This window comes from Piliocolobus tephrosceles, chromosome 20 (assembly GCF_002776525.5).
Source record: "Piliocolobus tephrosceles isolate RC106 chromosome 20, ASM277652v3, whole genome shotgun sequence".
Classification (NCBI taxonomy): Eukaryota; Metazoa; Chordata; class Mammalia; order Primates; family Cercopithecidae; genus Piliocolobus; species Piliocolobus tephrosceles.
The window spans coordinates 10,116,778-10,132,542 of record NC_045453.1 but is presented as its reverse complement, the minus strand read 5'-3'; the positions used below and the strand labels follow the sequence as shown (position 1 = coordinate 10,132,542).

General features: G+C 49.4%; 1 protein-coding gene across 1 annotated transcript; it reads left to right on the top strand.

Moving 5' to 3' along the window:
* Positions 1-8,918: 8,918 nt before the first annotated feature.
* On the top strand, positions 8,919-14,619 carry GHRH (growth hormone releasing hormone). Its single transcript, XM_023227897.1, has 4 exons — positions 8,919-9,021; positions 9,319-9,423; positions 11,512-11,631; positions 14,475-14,619. The coding sequence occupies exons 1-4, from the start codon at positions 8,939-8,941 to the stop codon at positions 14,488-14,490; spliced, it is 324 nt and encodes a 107-aa protein (XP_023083665.1). The 5' UTR covers positions 8,919-8,938; the 3' UTR covers positions 14,491-14,619.
* Positions 14,620-15,765: the final 1,146 nt, after the last annotated feature.

Genomic DNA, 15,765 nt, shown 5'->3' with positions numbered 1-15,765 from the left:
TGGAAATCAGAAAACTTTTTTTTCCTTTTATTTTTCAATAGAGACAGGGTGTCTGTCACTCCATTGCCCAGGCTGGAGTATGGTGGCACGAACATAGCTCACTGCAGCCTCCAACTCCTGGGCTCAAGTGATCCTCCTGCCTCAGCCTCCCGAGTAGCTGGGGCTGCAAGGAAGTCAGAAAACATGTTTGACTCATAGCTCTTCCAGTTACTGACTAGCTCTGTGGTTGTGGCTGAGCACGTAACCTTCTATGCCTATTTCCTCATTTACCACAATGACAAGAACAGCAATTGTCAAAGCTAAACTGTGAGGTCTGCCCTCTGCCAGGTCTGCCCCTTATGCAATGTCACAATAATCTTCACCCAACAGACTCATAAATTGAGCTCTATCACTCCCGTTTTACAAATAAGAAAACTGAGATAGGGCGTGAAGTCTGTAGCACAATGCCTGGCACAGAGTTTCAACCGAGGCTGGATTCTTAGTCCCATGGCTTCTCCAGCCAACTCCATGTAACCTGCATCTGTGCCCTGGCCCAGCATCCACGCTGGGTGACCAGCTCTGCATGGTCCACACTTTGCATTTCCAGGAGTCACCCCACACTTCCTGACTGTGCAAGAGCCCATAGCCCTGGGTCTCCCAACTTTTTCGTCTGCTCCCTGATGCTGTGACCTGCTCTTTTTTTAAAAAAATGGTATTTAATTTTTGGCCAGGGCAACATAGTGAGACGTCATCTCTACTAAAACAAACTTAGCTGGGCATGGTGGCGTGCAACTGCAGTCCCAGCTACTCAGGAGGCTGAGGTTGGGGATTGCTTGAGCCCAGCAGGTCAAGGCTGCAGTGAGCTGAGATCTCGCCGCTGCACTCTAGCCTGAGTGAGACCCTGTCTCCAAAAAATTAAACAAAGAAAATAATAATAATAATTAATTTAAAGCTATTAGCCTATTTATTTATTTATTTATTTATTATTTTTTGAGACACAATCTCGTTCTGTCACCCAGGCTGGAGTGCAGTGGCGTGATCTCGGCTCATTGCAAGCTCCGCCTCCTGGGTTCACACCATTCTCCTGCCTCAGCCTCCCAAGTAGCTGGGACTACAGGCATCCGCCACCACACCTGGCTAATTCTTTTGTGTTTTTAGTAGAGATGGGGTTTCACCATGTTAGCCAGGATGATCTTGATCTCCTGACCTCGTGATCTGCCCGCCTCGGCCTCCCAAGGTGCTGGGATTACGGACATGAACCACCACGCCCTGCCTTTTATTTTTATTTTTTTTGAGACAGTCTCACTCTGTCATCCAAGCTGAAGTGCAGTGGTGCCATCTTGGCTCATGCAACCTCTGCCTCTGGGGCTTAAGCGATTCTTGTGCCTCAGCCTCCCCAGTAGCTGGGATTACAGGCATGTGCCACCACGCCCAGCTAATTTTTTTGTATTTTAGTAGAGACAGAGTTTCACCATGTTGCCCAGTGTGGTCTCGAACTCCTGAGCTCAGGCAGTTCGCCCACCTTGGCCTCCCAAAGTGCTGGAATTACAGGCATGAGCCACTGCACCCGACCACTATCAGCCCATTTTTATTTTATTTTATTTTATTTTATTTTTATTTTTATTTTTATTTTTATTTTTGAGCCACAGTTTCACTCTTGTTGTTCAGGCTGGAGTGCAATGACACGATCTTGGCTCACCGCAACCTCCGCCTCCCAGGTTCAAGCAATTCTCCTGCCTCAGCCTCCCTAGTAACTGGGATTATAGGCATGTGCCACCAGGCCCAGCTAATTTTGTATTTTTAGTAGAGACGGGGTTTCTTCATGTTGGTCAGGCTGGTCTCAAATTCCTAACCTCAGGTGATCCACCCACCTCAGCCTCCTAAAGTGCTGGGATTACAGGCGCGAGCCACTGCGCCCGGCTATCAGCCCATTTTTAATCCTTGGGGATCTGGCCTGACCTGACCACTTCATATCCTGGCCAGCAAGGTGACATACCACTCAAGCCTTGCTTCTATGAGAAACATCCCGTATTTGCTAGATGCCGAGAACATGGCTCAGTGCAGGATAAGAAGCAGAAACACAAAATAGTGTTGCTAAGGGGACTCTTGGAAACTACTGGCTTGTAATTGTGACCCATTGAGGTACCTCAGGGGTAGGCAAGGGAGTCTCCACTCCACCTCCCCCTCTTCAACCACAGTAGCCCCGTATTAAAAACCTGTATCTGTAGGTTTCCAAAGAAAGAGTTTTGCCACTTTTTAAAAAAAGTTTGGGCTGGGTGCAGTGGCTTACACCTGTCATCCCAGTACTTTGGGAGGCTGAGGCAGGTGGATCGCCTGAGGTCAGAAGTTCGAGACCAGCCTGGCCAACATGGCAAAATCCCATCTCTACTAAAATATAAAACTTAGCCAGGCTTGGTGGTACGCACCTGTAGTCCAAGCTACGCTGGAGGCTGAGACAGGAGAATCACTTGAACCTGGGAGGTGGAGGTTGCAGCGAGTCGAGATTACGCCGCTGCACTCCAACCTGGGCGACAACAAAGAGAGACTCCCTCTCAAAAAAAAAAAAGTTTGGAAGTTGCTGTTCTATGTCAACTCTCAAGTTTCCAGGTAGAAACTAAGGCCTGGAGGGTAGAGGTAACTTCCTTTTTTTTTTTTTTTTTTTGAGACAGAGTCTCGCTTTGTTGCCCAGGCTGGAGTGCAGTGGTGTGATATTGGCTCACTACAACCTCCACCTCCCGGGTTCAAGCAATTCTCCTGCCTCAGCCTCCTGAGTAGCTGGGATTACAGGTGCCCACCACCACACCCAGCTAATTTTTGTATTTTTAGTAGAGACGGGGTTTCACCATGTTGGTCAGGCTGGTCTCAAACCCCTGACCTCGTGATCCACCCACCTCAGGCTCCCAAAGCGCTGGGATTACAGGTGTGAGCCACCGCGCCCAGACAGGTAGAAGTAACTTCCTAAGGGTCATAGAGGTCATGATTGACAGGCTTGGGAGAGGCAGCAGGTCCCTAGACTCGAGGCTTGGCGCTCTTTCCATACTTCCACAATGGCCGCCTGGGAAACCAGAGCTTCTGCCTCCTATGCTTTTATGTCATTTGTGAGGATTTCTTAGCTATAGGCTAGAGAAATCTGGAAACACAACTCTCCCAAGGTTTTCCATCTCTTCCCTCTCACTTCACACTTCTCTGAGGCAACTGCCAATGTCTGGCTGCCTTGACAAATGACGACGGATGCTGTTGAAATCAGCCTGTGACCAAGCAGGTGTAAATCAAATAGTGCAGAATTCTGATAATTGGATGACAAGGGAAATAGTGAACAAATTCCCCACTAAGGAGAGAATAACGTTTATTTGTAATGTGTCTTCCCAAAAGTGAAGTAAAATTACACAGGGACAAAACTAAATTATAAGAACTTTTAAAAAGGCACATTTATCTTGGGGAATCAATAAACTCTTGGTGTTTCACTCTTATGAGTATTCCAATTATTTTTAACACTTTTTTTTCTTTTTTAAAAAAATATATTTTTTGAGATAGAGTCTTGCTCTGTCACCCAGGCTGGAGTGCAGTAGTGTGGTCTTGGCTCACTGCAACCTCTGCCTCCTAGGCTCAGGTTACACTCCTGCCTCAGCCACCTGAGTAGCTGGGACTACAGCCGTGTGCCACCACGCCCAGCTAATTTTCAAATTTTTTTGTAGAGACAGGGTCTCATTATGTTGCCCAGGTTGGTCTCAAACTTCTGAGCTCAGGCAATCCACCCGCCTCAGTCTCCCAAAGTGCTAGGATGGCAGGTGTGAGCCACTGCGCCCAGCCGAGTTCTCCAATCATTATTATGGCAGTATATATTCTCTATATCCTCTTGGAATGATGTTACAACTTTGTACTCTGTCCACCCTGTCAAAGGTAAAGGGAGACTTTACCAAGAGTCTTGATTTGCAAGGGGCCAAACCTCTTTCACCTATTAGGGTTTGTCAGTGTGATGTGATGCTAAAAACAGTCCTTTGGTTGACTTGTGGGTAATTGATTCTCTGACGCTGACAACGCTTAGGAAAATGAAGGGATAAATGATGGGGACGCCAGGCGGCTGCCGGAGCCAACACCCAGCTCAGGGCCCCTGGACTGGAGCAGTGCCTCGGAGCAGGGGGAGATCTGCCGCATCAGGTGAGGGGGTGGCCCTGGGGGGCTGGGCTGGGTGGGGGCAAGAAAAGTTAACCTTCTCACCAACTCAGAAACACTGGATCCAAGAGGTCCACCACCATCCTCTTTACCCATGGACTGGTGAGTACATCTGAGCCCCTCTCTGGATAAAACCACCCCTCAATAGGGGCTCTGGAATAGGCTTTTGATGGTGCTGTTTGGGGCTTCTCTTAACTTGGGCGCGTGGCGGACTGGCTCCAGGCGTCTGTCGCAGGCGTTGAGGTCTCAGTGCTCCTTCAAGGGTGCGTGGGCAGGCTTCAGGGGCAAATGTGAGTTGGCTCGATTTTCCTGTCAGCGATGGGATTCTGCCATGGATCAGAGATGAGCCAAGTGGCTGTGCAAATCAATACTGCTCGTTGATCACTCAGAACTGATTCAATGTAATTGCCGGGAAATTGATAACATTTTGCTTTCTTGCTCAATTGCAGCTGCACTCTTTACTCCAGGTTTTAGACACAATTATCTGCCCTTGGAGTCCTCCGCTACCCCACGCCTGTCTCCTGATCCTTGCTTTAATGATCCTGAAGTATTTGTGTCTTTCACCATAGACTGCCTCAAACCCCTTCTGGAAGGAGGTGGAGTATCACTCTTTTGAATGACAGTTCAAGATGCTTCCTCATTAAAAACTTAGATTTCTTTTAACTTGGAATGCTGTCGGTGAAACAGTTTATAAACCAGATCAGGATGTCGATGCTTTGGGGTGCTCAAATTTCAAAGGGGAATATTCAAGGAAAGTTAAAGATGTTCTTTCCCTGGGTTTTCAAAAATGGCCTTGTGAATTTGGGTGCTTGGGACCTGACCTCTGTCGTTAGCTGCAGGTGAATCTGCAGAATTCTCCTGACATTCCTGACATGAAGGCTGGCAAAAGGTGCCAATGGATGTAGATTAAATGCCTGTTTATCCTGAATCCAGGCAGTCTCAAGTACATCTAATCACAGAATCAGTAAGCACTGCAGGAAGCTAACCAATGATCATGACAGATTATAAACTCTGGAGTGCCTTCAGTCATCAGAGTTGTCGCAACACTGTTGGGCTCGGCTACACTTCATTCGGTGAATTTTGACTCCTTAAGCTGTCATGTGGAATGTGTCTGTTGACAACTATTTTATTTTATTCTTTGAGATAGGGTCTTGCTCTGGCACTTAGGCTACAGTGCAGTGACACTATCATGGATCACTGCACACTTAACCCCTTGTGCTCAAGCAATCCTCCCATATCAGCCTCCAGAGTAGCTGGAACTATAGGCATGTGCCACCCTGCCTAGATAATTTATTTTATTTTATTTTTTGTAGAGATGGGGTCTTTCTATGTTGCTCAGGCTGGAGCTCTTTTATCCTTAGTGACATAACCTCTATTCTTATCTTACCCTACACTGGGTAATTCTTGTTGTTTCCCATTTTCATCCAGTGGGATCTGCAAACCCATGGATTAGGTTCTCATAGCTCAGAGGTTGCCATGGTGTCTTGACCTGGGGCACAGGATTTGCGGCAAATGTTGAGCCCCTTGGTTAGCTTGTGCAGTTACTGAGCCTTATCTTGAATGAGCGGGGTATTATCATGTTTACTGTGACTTGCCCTCGCCATCAAAGTCTGCCCTTCTATAAGGTTATTTTCAACTCCTTGAAACTACCGGGTGTGCATAGGGAGGGGCCAGTCAAGCAGGTGTTCCTGTCTGTCCCCATTCTTTCTTCCCCAGAGGCCCAACGACAAAGAGCAAGAAGTTTTCCTTTTTTTCAGACCCTTTCCCACGTGCGGGTGATGGAGGCTGAGGCCCCCTGTGAACGGGGAATGCTGTGAATAGAGCATTGTACCTGGGAGGCTGCTGCATGGAGCGGGAGGAAGTCTGCTGGCTTGGGGATGGGAAGGCCCATTCTGAAGTGCCCACTCCAAAACTAATTTGATGGAGGACCATGGAAAAGGTCCTCTGGGCTCTTTTCCTCAGCTGTAAGAGGAGCATGGGGATGCCTGCTCCAGAGGGAGACTGCAAGGGTGGGTTGTAGAGCCCGGAAGGGCACAGGGGCTAGAAATCACTTGTGCCAGTCCTCGGGAGAAGGAGCAGGAGCTCAGGAGGCAGAGGGAAAGCTTAAGTCACGACAAGGGGTTTGAGCTTTATTCTGGAGGGAGTGGGGAGCCAAGGGCTTCTGAGCAGGGGAGGGAGGTGATTGGGGACCCAGATCTGCCTGAATCTTTAAACATCAGCAGCAAAGAAGGCAAGAAAGCCAGGCTGCAGCTGAGAGACCAGAAAGGCAGTGGTTTCTGTCAAGGGGTCCTGCTTGTGTCCAAAGATCTCCCAGCTTAGGAAATTCCACTTCTGGAGAGGCAGCCTGGACCAGGTGGGGAGAAGGGGGACCAGACATGGTATGGTGCGATGAGGAGGACGGAAGGTTGCTGAGCCTTGGTCTGAGGAACAAAGGCTTAAGTCGATGTGAGACATATCTAAAGGGCTGGTAGTTTGGCTGCAGGTGCAGAGGCTCTGGCCCAGCAGGCGGATGTTACACAGCCAGCCCTCGGGGCAGATCCCATGTTCTCATCTTTTCTCTAGCTCCAGTCCTTACCGGAACAGTAGAGGCTTAACGAATATTTGCAGGAGAAGGAGATTTGGGCTTGACATGATGAGACACACTTCCTAACAATAAGAACTGCCTGGGCCAGGCATGGTGGCTCATGCCTGTAATCCCAACTCTTTGTGAGGCTGAGGCGGGGGATCGCTTAAGCCCGGGGGTTTGAAACCAGCCTCGACAATATAGTTAGACTTTATCTTTACAGAAAATTTCAAAATTAGCTGAGCATGATGGCACATGCCTGCAGTCCCAGCTACTCAGGAGGCTGAGGCAGGAGGATTGCTTGAGGCCAGGAGTTTGAGGCCAATCATGAGGCCATGATTGCACCACTGCATCTCAGCCTGGGCCACAGAGTGAGACCCTGTCTCAAAATAAATAAATAAAGAACCACTTGGAAATAAGCACTGGCAGCCAGTGCTCACTCAGAGCAGGAAGTGGAGGACAGCCAGTGTGCGATCGGGGCTGGGGGGAGGGGGGGATGCTTGTGTCAGGGAGGGAGGGACTGACCACTGAGGCCTGGGCTGCTGCTCACTCCAGCTCTGCAGGCACAGGGTGTCAGGTTGCAATGAGTGGTCCCTGTGAGTGCTGCCTGGGGGCCCAAGGCATCCCTGGGTTAGAGGAGATTTCAGTGCCTTCAGAAAGGAGGGTGATACCCTGAGAGGGCCAAGAGAACAAGCTGGGTTCTGCTAGCGCTGGCCCTGCCTGCTAGAACTCCTCAGCAGGACCCAGGAGCGGGAGGGAAGGAAGCCATGTTGGGAGGTCATGGGAAAGGTGGGGGTGCTGGCCATCTCCGGGCCTGGCTGGGCCCCTGGATGGATCTGTACCCCCATGGAGGAGACATCCTGCTGAGAGGGAGCAACCCATGGAGATGGCAGGACCGAATTCCTAGGGGGCCAAGTCCCCCGATGGCAGCCGTGTTTCCATGCTCAGGCAGGTCTGGGCCGACACGGTGGCACTTGTGCAGGGGCGGGCTCTGTCCCCTGCTGGCTGTTCTTCCCCTAATTGCAGAGCATGGTGTCCGCAGGCCCCAATTAAGGGTAGTTACAGGACCTATGAGACGACTGTGCCACGCTGGCTCACCCGGCTCTTCGGTCTCTTCCAGGACTAAAACCCTTCAGCGAAATCTAAGCGTCTGGAGCAAGACTTAGAGCCCTTCTCCCCTCTCTCCAACTCCAAACAAAATTAAAACAGGAAGAGCCTGCCCTCTCAGAGGGTCAGTCTTAGGTAGCCACAGCAAAGGTTTCTAGAGAATTCCCTATTGGTTCAGGCACCTCACCTCACCAGATCCTTACAGGAGCCAAAGTAGGAGGTCTAGTTACCATTTTGGTTTTATGGCCAGGGAAAATAAGGCTCAGAGAGGTGAAGCCACTTGTCCTGGGACACACAGCTAATGACAGCAGAGCTAGGATTTGAATTTCCAGTTTGTCTGACTCAGAGCTGAGCAGTTACCCTTGCTGCCTGCCATCACTGCCACACTGGATGGGGTTGAATGAGGGGGCATTGAGAGAAGGTTCTTTGACCTTCCCCATTCCTTGCTAAGGGATCCCATTTTATTTTATTTATTTAATTTTTTTTTTTTTGAAACAGGGTCTCACTTTGTCACCCAGCGTGGAGTGCATGGCATGATCTTGGCTCACTGCAACCTGTGCCTCCCGGGTTCAAGGGATTCTCGTGCCTCAGCCTCCCGAGTAGCTGGGATTACAGGCACATGCCACCACTCTTGTCTTATTTTTGTAATTTTAGTAGAGACAGGGTTTCACTAGGTTGGCCAAGCTGGTCTCAAACTCCTGGCCTCAGGTGATCTGCCCACCTCAGCCTCCCAAAGTGCTGGGATTACAGGCATGAGCCACCGTGCCTGGCCCCAAATCCCACTTCTAATGCCTTATGGCAAGGGGAAATTTCTCTACCATCACTGGTTTTCAGTTCAACCCTACGTGGTTGGCAGGGTAGCTCCATCACACCCATTCTACAGATGAAGAAAGTGAAGTCAGAGTGGGTGGCTGGCCGAGGCAGAATGTGAACCCAGGTCTGTCTGACTTCCAGAGACCGGGTTCTTTTTCCCATCCCACAGTTTCCAAAAATCAAGGACCAAGGCTTGCCATGGAGTCAAGCCCAGGGCTGGGCCAGTAAAGACCATCCCGATGGCTGTGGCTACACCTGACCTTCCTCTCCTGTCACTCTGCAGGTGCCGCCCCCGGGTGAAGGATGCCACTCTGGGTGTTCTTCTTTGTGATCCTCACCCTCAGCAGCAGCTCCCACTGCTCCCCACCTCCCCCTTTGACTCTCAGGTAAGCAGCCCCTGGGGAAACTTCCCACCACTCCCAAGCCATCCCTGCCATGGGGCAGGCGTTAGTGAATGCAGACTCAGCCCACCCGGCTATGTCTCCAGGCAGCACCCACTGCCCATCCTTGCAGGGGAGGCAGAAACGGCTTCACAGAGGTCACTCAGAGGGGTCTGAGTCTCTCTTGGGGTGAGTGGGACAGATGGCAACAGAAGGATCTTGCAGAGACATGGCGAATGCAGCCGTGACTGTCCTCTCGCCTGGCCTCCACCCGCCCTCTGACCCCTGACTCCTTCTGCACAGGATGCGGCGGTATGCAGATGCCATCTTCACCAACAGTTACCGGAAGGTGCTGGGCCAGCTGTCTGCCCGCAAGCTGCTCCAAGACATCATGAGCAGGCAGCAGGGGTAAGCAGGAGTTCTAGTGATTTCTTCCCACACTCTGCAGCAGAGTCTCCAGGATCTTGTTCCCTACAGGAGACCAGGAACCAAGTCAGATCTCTTCCTTGGCACAGCAAGTGTCATTTCTGGACTTCCCATAGCAAAAGAGTTCCAGCGTTAAACCTCAGCTTACCTCCACGCCTACCATGTGCCTCTTCCGGCTAGGCTCTGACAGTAACCACACTGGTGGTAGTTACCATTTAATCATGACTCCATGCCAAAAACAAAGGCTCTGCCCTGGGACATTTATAGACACTTGGCACAGTGCTGGGCACACAGGATGCCCTTGGTAGTGTCAGCTACTATTATTCTTAGTTTCTTGCTTTCTTTTTTTTAGAGACAGGGTCTCATTCTGTTGCCTAGGCTGGAGTGCAGTGGAATGATCATGCCTCATTGTAAACTCAAATGCCTGGACTCAAGTGATCCTCCCATCTTAGCCTCCCAAGTAGCTGGGACTACCAGTATGCACTATCACAACTGACAATTTTATTTTTTGTAGAGATGGCATCTCACTATGTTGTCCAGGCTGGTCTCGAACTCCTGGCCTCAAGCGATCCTCCCACCTTGGCCTCCCAAAGCATTGGGATTACAGTTGTAAGCCACCTTGCCCAGCTTTTAGTTTCTTCTTTAATCTTCATAACAACCCTTATCCCCATTGTACAGGGTCGATAGCTTTTTTTTTTTTTTTTTTTTTTTTTTTGAGACGGAGTCTCGCTCTGTCCCCCAGGCTGGAGTGCAGTGGCACAATCTCAGCTCACTGCAAGCTCTGCCTCCCGGGTTCACACCATTCTCCTGCCTCAGCCTCCTGAGTAGCTGGGACTACAGGCGGCCGCCACCACACCTGGCTAATTTTTGTATATTTTAAGAGACAAGGTTTCACCATGTTAACCAGGACAGTCTCGATCTCCTGACCTCGTGATCTGCCCGCCTCAGCCTCCCAATGTGCTGGGATTACAGGCATGAGCCACTGTGTATGGGCCCAGGGTTAATAGCTTTTAAAGGACACACAAAGAGTGGCAGAGTTTGGAGCAAAACTGCCTGACTCTATAGCCTGTATGTTTTTTAGTTTTTACTTTGAAAAAAATCTCAAACTTACAAAAAAGTTGCAACAAAAGCACAATGGACTTCCATATACCCTTCCAATTCCTAACATTTTATCACATTAGTTTACTCTGTATCTATAGCTAGATATAGATACATACACACAGAAATATATATGCACATTAAATGTTGTTATCATTTTTGCTGAACCATTTGAGAGCAAATTGCAGTCATCATGACCCTTTACCCTTAGGTACTTCTGTATGTGTCTCCTAATACCTAACCAAAGGACATCTCCTTACATAATCATAATATAATTGTCAGTTATAATCCATTTTCAAATTTTACCGGTTGTCCCAAAATGTTATTTATGACAATTATTTGTTTTTCTGATCCGGGACCCAATCTGGGATCATGGATACCATTTAGTTGTCATGTCTCTTCAGTTTCTTGTAATCTAGAATTGTTCCTCAGTCTTTCATGACATTGACAGTTTTGATTAGTAAAGGCTAATGATGTATAGAATGTCCCTCATGTTGAATTTGCGAGACATATCCCCATGATTAGAGGATGCATTCCTCTAATGATGATTAGAGGATGCATTCCTCTAATGATGATTAGAGGAATCAGGTGATGCACTCACAGAAGTAATGTTGTGTCTTTCTCAATGCCTGGTATCAGGAGGCACAGGATGGCAACTTGTGCCATTATTGGTGGATTATTGGTAGATGGTAACTCCGATCAGTTGGTTAACATGGTGTCTGCCAGGTTTCTCCTCTATAAAGTTATTTTTCCCTCTATAATTAATAATCTGTGGGGAGACGTTTTGCAACTGTATACATTTGTACTACTGTATTCTTCACTACTATATATACTGCCTCCCTAAGTGTGGCTGAATCTAATTCAGTTGGGTAGAAGAGTCCACACCAGATATTGAAATAGGCGTAGGGATATACCCCTGCCTCTCCACATCCTACCCAAATAGCAACTAGTTCTCTTTTTCTAACCACATAGAGAGAGAAACCAAGAGCGAGGAGCAAGGGCACGGACTGGCCGTCAGGTGGACAGCGTGTGGGCAGAACAAAAGCAAATGGAATTGGAGAGCATCCTGGTGGCCCTGCTGCAGAAGCACAGGTATGGGTGTGTGTGCATGTGTGCTTTTAGGGACTTCAGGGCTTCCTGCCCCATGGTTTGCTGGGAAAAGGAAGAAATCCACTCCTCTCTGAAGGTATAGGGCTCTGCCAAACAAACCGAGAACAAGGACCCTCCTGACAGACGTTAAGAACTAGGAGAATGGCTGGGCATGGTGGCTCATGCCTGTAATCCCAACACTTTGGGAGGCTGAGGTGGGTGGATCATCTGAGGTCAGGAGTTCGAGACCAACCTGGCCAACATGGCGAAACCCTGTCTACTAAAAATACAAAAATTAGCCAGGTGTAGTGGCTCGCGCCTGTAATCCCAGCCACTCAGGAGGCTGAGGCAGGAGAATCGCTTGAAGCTGGGAGGCGGAGGTTGCAGTGAGCTGAGATGGTGCCGTTGCACTCCAGCCTGGGCAACAGAGCAAGACTCTGTCTAAAAAAAAAAAAGAACTAGGAAAGTGCCTGGGTACCGTGGCTCATGCCTGTAATCCCAGCACTTTGGGAGGCTAATGGGGAAGGACCACTTGAGGCCAGGAGTTTGAGACCAGCTTGCCCAATATAGTGAGATCCCATCTCAATCAATCAATCAATACTAGGAGAGTTCTTTAGACATGACGGGTGGGAAGTGTCTGATGGAGACCGCATCTTATCCACGGCTGTATCCCAGTGCGGAGCCAGAGGCCAGGCTCAGTGTCCATGCCCAAAAATGTTACTCACTGAATGGTTCCGGGATACGACCCAGAAATCTGAATTTTAACAGGTGTCCCCAAGGATTTGGCTGCAGGTGAACTGACAGGCATGCTCTGGATCCCTTGCCAAGTTCAAAAATCTATAAAGCCAAAGACAGACCAGCCCTCCCACACACTGTGGTAGATGAGTGTGCACACACGATCAGCAGACGAGAGACGTGATGACTGTCGTTCCCCAGCTCACTGGCCCTCACGTTTCTCCTGGGAGTCGGGAGATCGGAAATGAGTTTCCTCATTTTACAGAGGAGCAAAAGTGAGGCAAAGAGGGGGCGGCAGCTGGCCCCAAGTCAGGGACTAGCAGGTCCAAGACCTGTTCTTTGCACAAAGCCCCACTTCACGGGCAAAGTTTCCCAAAAATGTCGTGGCTGTTTGGAGAAACTCTGCTGGGGTTTAGAACCTGATTTGTTCTTGTTGTTGTTGTTGAGATGGAGTTTCACGCTCATCACCCAGACTAGAGTGCAGTGGCGTGATCTCAACTCACTACAACCTCCGCCTCCAGGGTTCAAGTGATTCTCAGCCTCCCGAGTAGCTGGGATTACAGGTGCCCGGCACCTTGCCCGACTGATTTTTGTACTTTTAGTGAGACAGGGTTTCACTATGTTGGCCAGGCTGGTCTTGAACTCCTGACCTCAGGTGATCCTCCCTCCTCGGCCTCCCGAAGTGCTGGGATTACAGGCACCCGCCACCACACCTGGCTAACTTTTTGTACTTTTAGTAGAGATGGGGCTTCACCATGCTGGCCAGGCTGGTCTGGAACTCCTGACCTCAGGTGATCCACCTGCCTTGGCCTCCCAAAGTGCTGGGATGACAGGCGTGAGCCACCGTACCCGGCCTAGAGCCTGATTTAACTGCGAGCACAAGCAGGTCCCAGTGTGGCTCTGCTGGGCACTTCTGGTCCAACCTATTAAGCAAATCCAGTTGCCAGCAGAGCTCTCCGTGGCCTCTCTCCCCTTCTTCCCAACCCGATCAGACACCACCAGCCCAGAGATTTCACCATCTACAAGCAGCACCAGGCCTACGGCAGATGACAGGAGGGGCGACAACCAGGCTGGGAGGAGGGAAGAACGCCTGGACCCCAGGCCTGTTTCCGCAACTAGCGGCACAGCAACACGCTTCTTAGTTTCAACTCTGTGAAACGAGGGGTTAGCTCTTACCATCTCTAGGGTCTGCAAGACTAGAGTTCAAAAATAATATCTCTAAGAAGAATGCCTCCTCTGTACCTTGCAGGCTGGGATTAGGTAATTGTTCACCTGCTATGGCTCTCATCAGGCCCCGGTAGGGTGGATGACTCCACGGAGGGCTAATCCTAAGAATGCAGGCTTTGTTCTTGCCAGTGAAAAGCCAGAGGCTTCACAGAGATTGAAGTCATAGAGCCTGCAGAGCTGGCAGGAAGGGTCCAGAAGGCTGCTTCAGCCATTGTTCCCCCTCCAGCTGGACTGCTGCAAATACCAGGATATCACTGGTGAGGAGGAATAAGCTCCTGCTTTAGAGTGCAGAGGAGAGCCGTGTGACAGATGGCTCACTTTTACACCCATCATACACTGTGTCCATGTAACGGCCCTGTAAGGAAACTGAGGCTCGGGTTTAGCCATCCTCCCACCCCTGTAAAGACCATCCAGTGACTGTGACATGCCACGCTCTGGACCGGAGGCATAGCAGGGTACAGGATGGCAGCAACTCCTGCTCTCATGGAATTCATAACGCACCGAGGCAGCAAGGAACTAGATACGTTCTTGTACGGTCAATTACTTCATTGTGATGAGTGGGAAGAGATGCTGGGAGGTGGTGACGGTGAGGCTGGGAGAACGCTGAGCCTGTCTGGGGATTAGAGGCAGCTTCTTCAAGGGGAAGTGACTGGCCCAGGGTCTTGGTGGGAGTTGGCTGGCAGAGCAGAGAGCAGCGGCTAAGCCTGGGACTCACCTTGCTGGCACGCTTGCACATCCTTCCCTCCACCCCACACAGCCTCTTTTGGAATCCAAAAGGCCAGCTCCTGCAACAGGAGCACACATAACCCTGGTTCCATGCATCCCACTCTAGCCACCCTTACTTCAATTCCCCGTATTAAGCTTGATCTTTCTTTCTGTGGCAGGAACTCCCAGGGATAAAGATTCCTCCTGTGACCTGGGCTACCTGTAGCCAAAACGCAACTGGATCCAGTTAATCCTCTTTCATTTCTGACCCACTTTTTCCTTTGTAAATACAATAAAATTCCCCCATACCGGTGTGCATTTAAATGTTCTTTTCTCTTCAGCCTAATTTTTTCTGTGTTTTATATAGTTACATTTCCCAAAGTGGTATTACAAGGTATAATTTTGTTTAAAGCTAACATTTACCAAGCACACAGAGTGTAAACCAGGCAGCTTCATGCATAGAACCTCATATGCTGCTTACACAGGCTGATGGAGGGTATTGGCATCCTCCTCCTTTCACAGACAAAGAACTGAGGCACAGAAAGTGTAACCAAATTGCCCACAGTCACACCTGGCAAATGAGAAAGCTGGGATTCAAATCCAGGCAAGTCCAACCCAGAACCAGCTCTTAACCCTATTCAACTAACTTCGATCAAAGTCATCCTTCACCCACATGTGACTTGCTCTTCTATAAGCAATACCATTTATTCATTCAACTAACTTTTTTTTTTTTTTTTTTTTGAGACGGAGTTTCACTCTCGTTGCCCCGGCTGGAGTACAATGGCATGATCTTGGCTCACTGCAGTATCTGTCTCCTGGGTTCAGGCGATTCTCCTGCCTCAGCCTCCCGAGTAGCTGGGATTACAGGCATGTGCCACCACGCCCAGCTAATTTTGTATTTTCAGTAGAGACAGGGTTTCTGCATGTTGGTCAGGCTGGTCTCAAACTCCCAACCTCAGATGATCTGCCCGCCTCGGCCTCCCAAAGTGTTGGGATTACAGGCGTGAGCCACCACCTCTGGCCTTCATTCAGCAAACATTTATAGAACACCCACTCTGTGCCAGGTACTGTTCTGGGCACTGGAGAGATAGTCATGAACAAGGTCCCTGACCTTATAGAGCTTATATTCCAAAGTGTGTGTGGTGGCGAAGAGAATAATAAACACAAGTCAATATAGAATATGTCAGATGTTGGCAAGTGCAAAGGATAAAGCTTTAAAGGGCCAGGGAGTGCTGGGAGTATAATTTGATCTACACTGTGTATATGTGAAGACCTCACTGATGTGACATTTGAGTAAAGACCTGAGGAAGAGAGGGAATTGGCTTTGTAAATATCAGAGTAAAGAATATTCCAGGCAGAGTGAAAACTCAACAAAGGCTTAGAGGCAGGAGTGTGGAAGGAGGACTAGCAAGGGGGTCAATGTGGCTACCTGGGCCAGAGCAAGGATGTCAGTGGAGAGAAAAAAGTCCT

Coding starts and splice junctions, on each gene's coding strand:
- GHRH (XM_023227897.1), top strand. CDS start 8,939: ATGCCACTCTGGGTGTTCTTCTTTGTGATCCTCACCCTCAGCAGCAGC. Junction 9,022..9,318: donor CCTCCCCCTTTGACTCTCAG/GTAAGCAGCCCC, acceptor CCTTCTGCACAG/GATGCGGCGGTATGCAGATG. Junction 9,424..11,511: donor ATCATGAGCAGGCAGCAGGG/GTAAGCAGGAGT, acceptor CTAACCACATAG/AGAGAGAAACCAAGAGCGAG.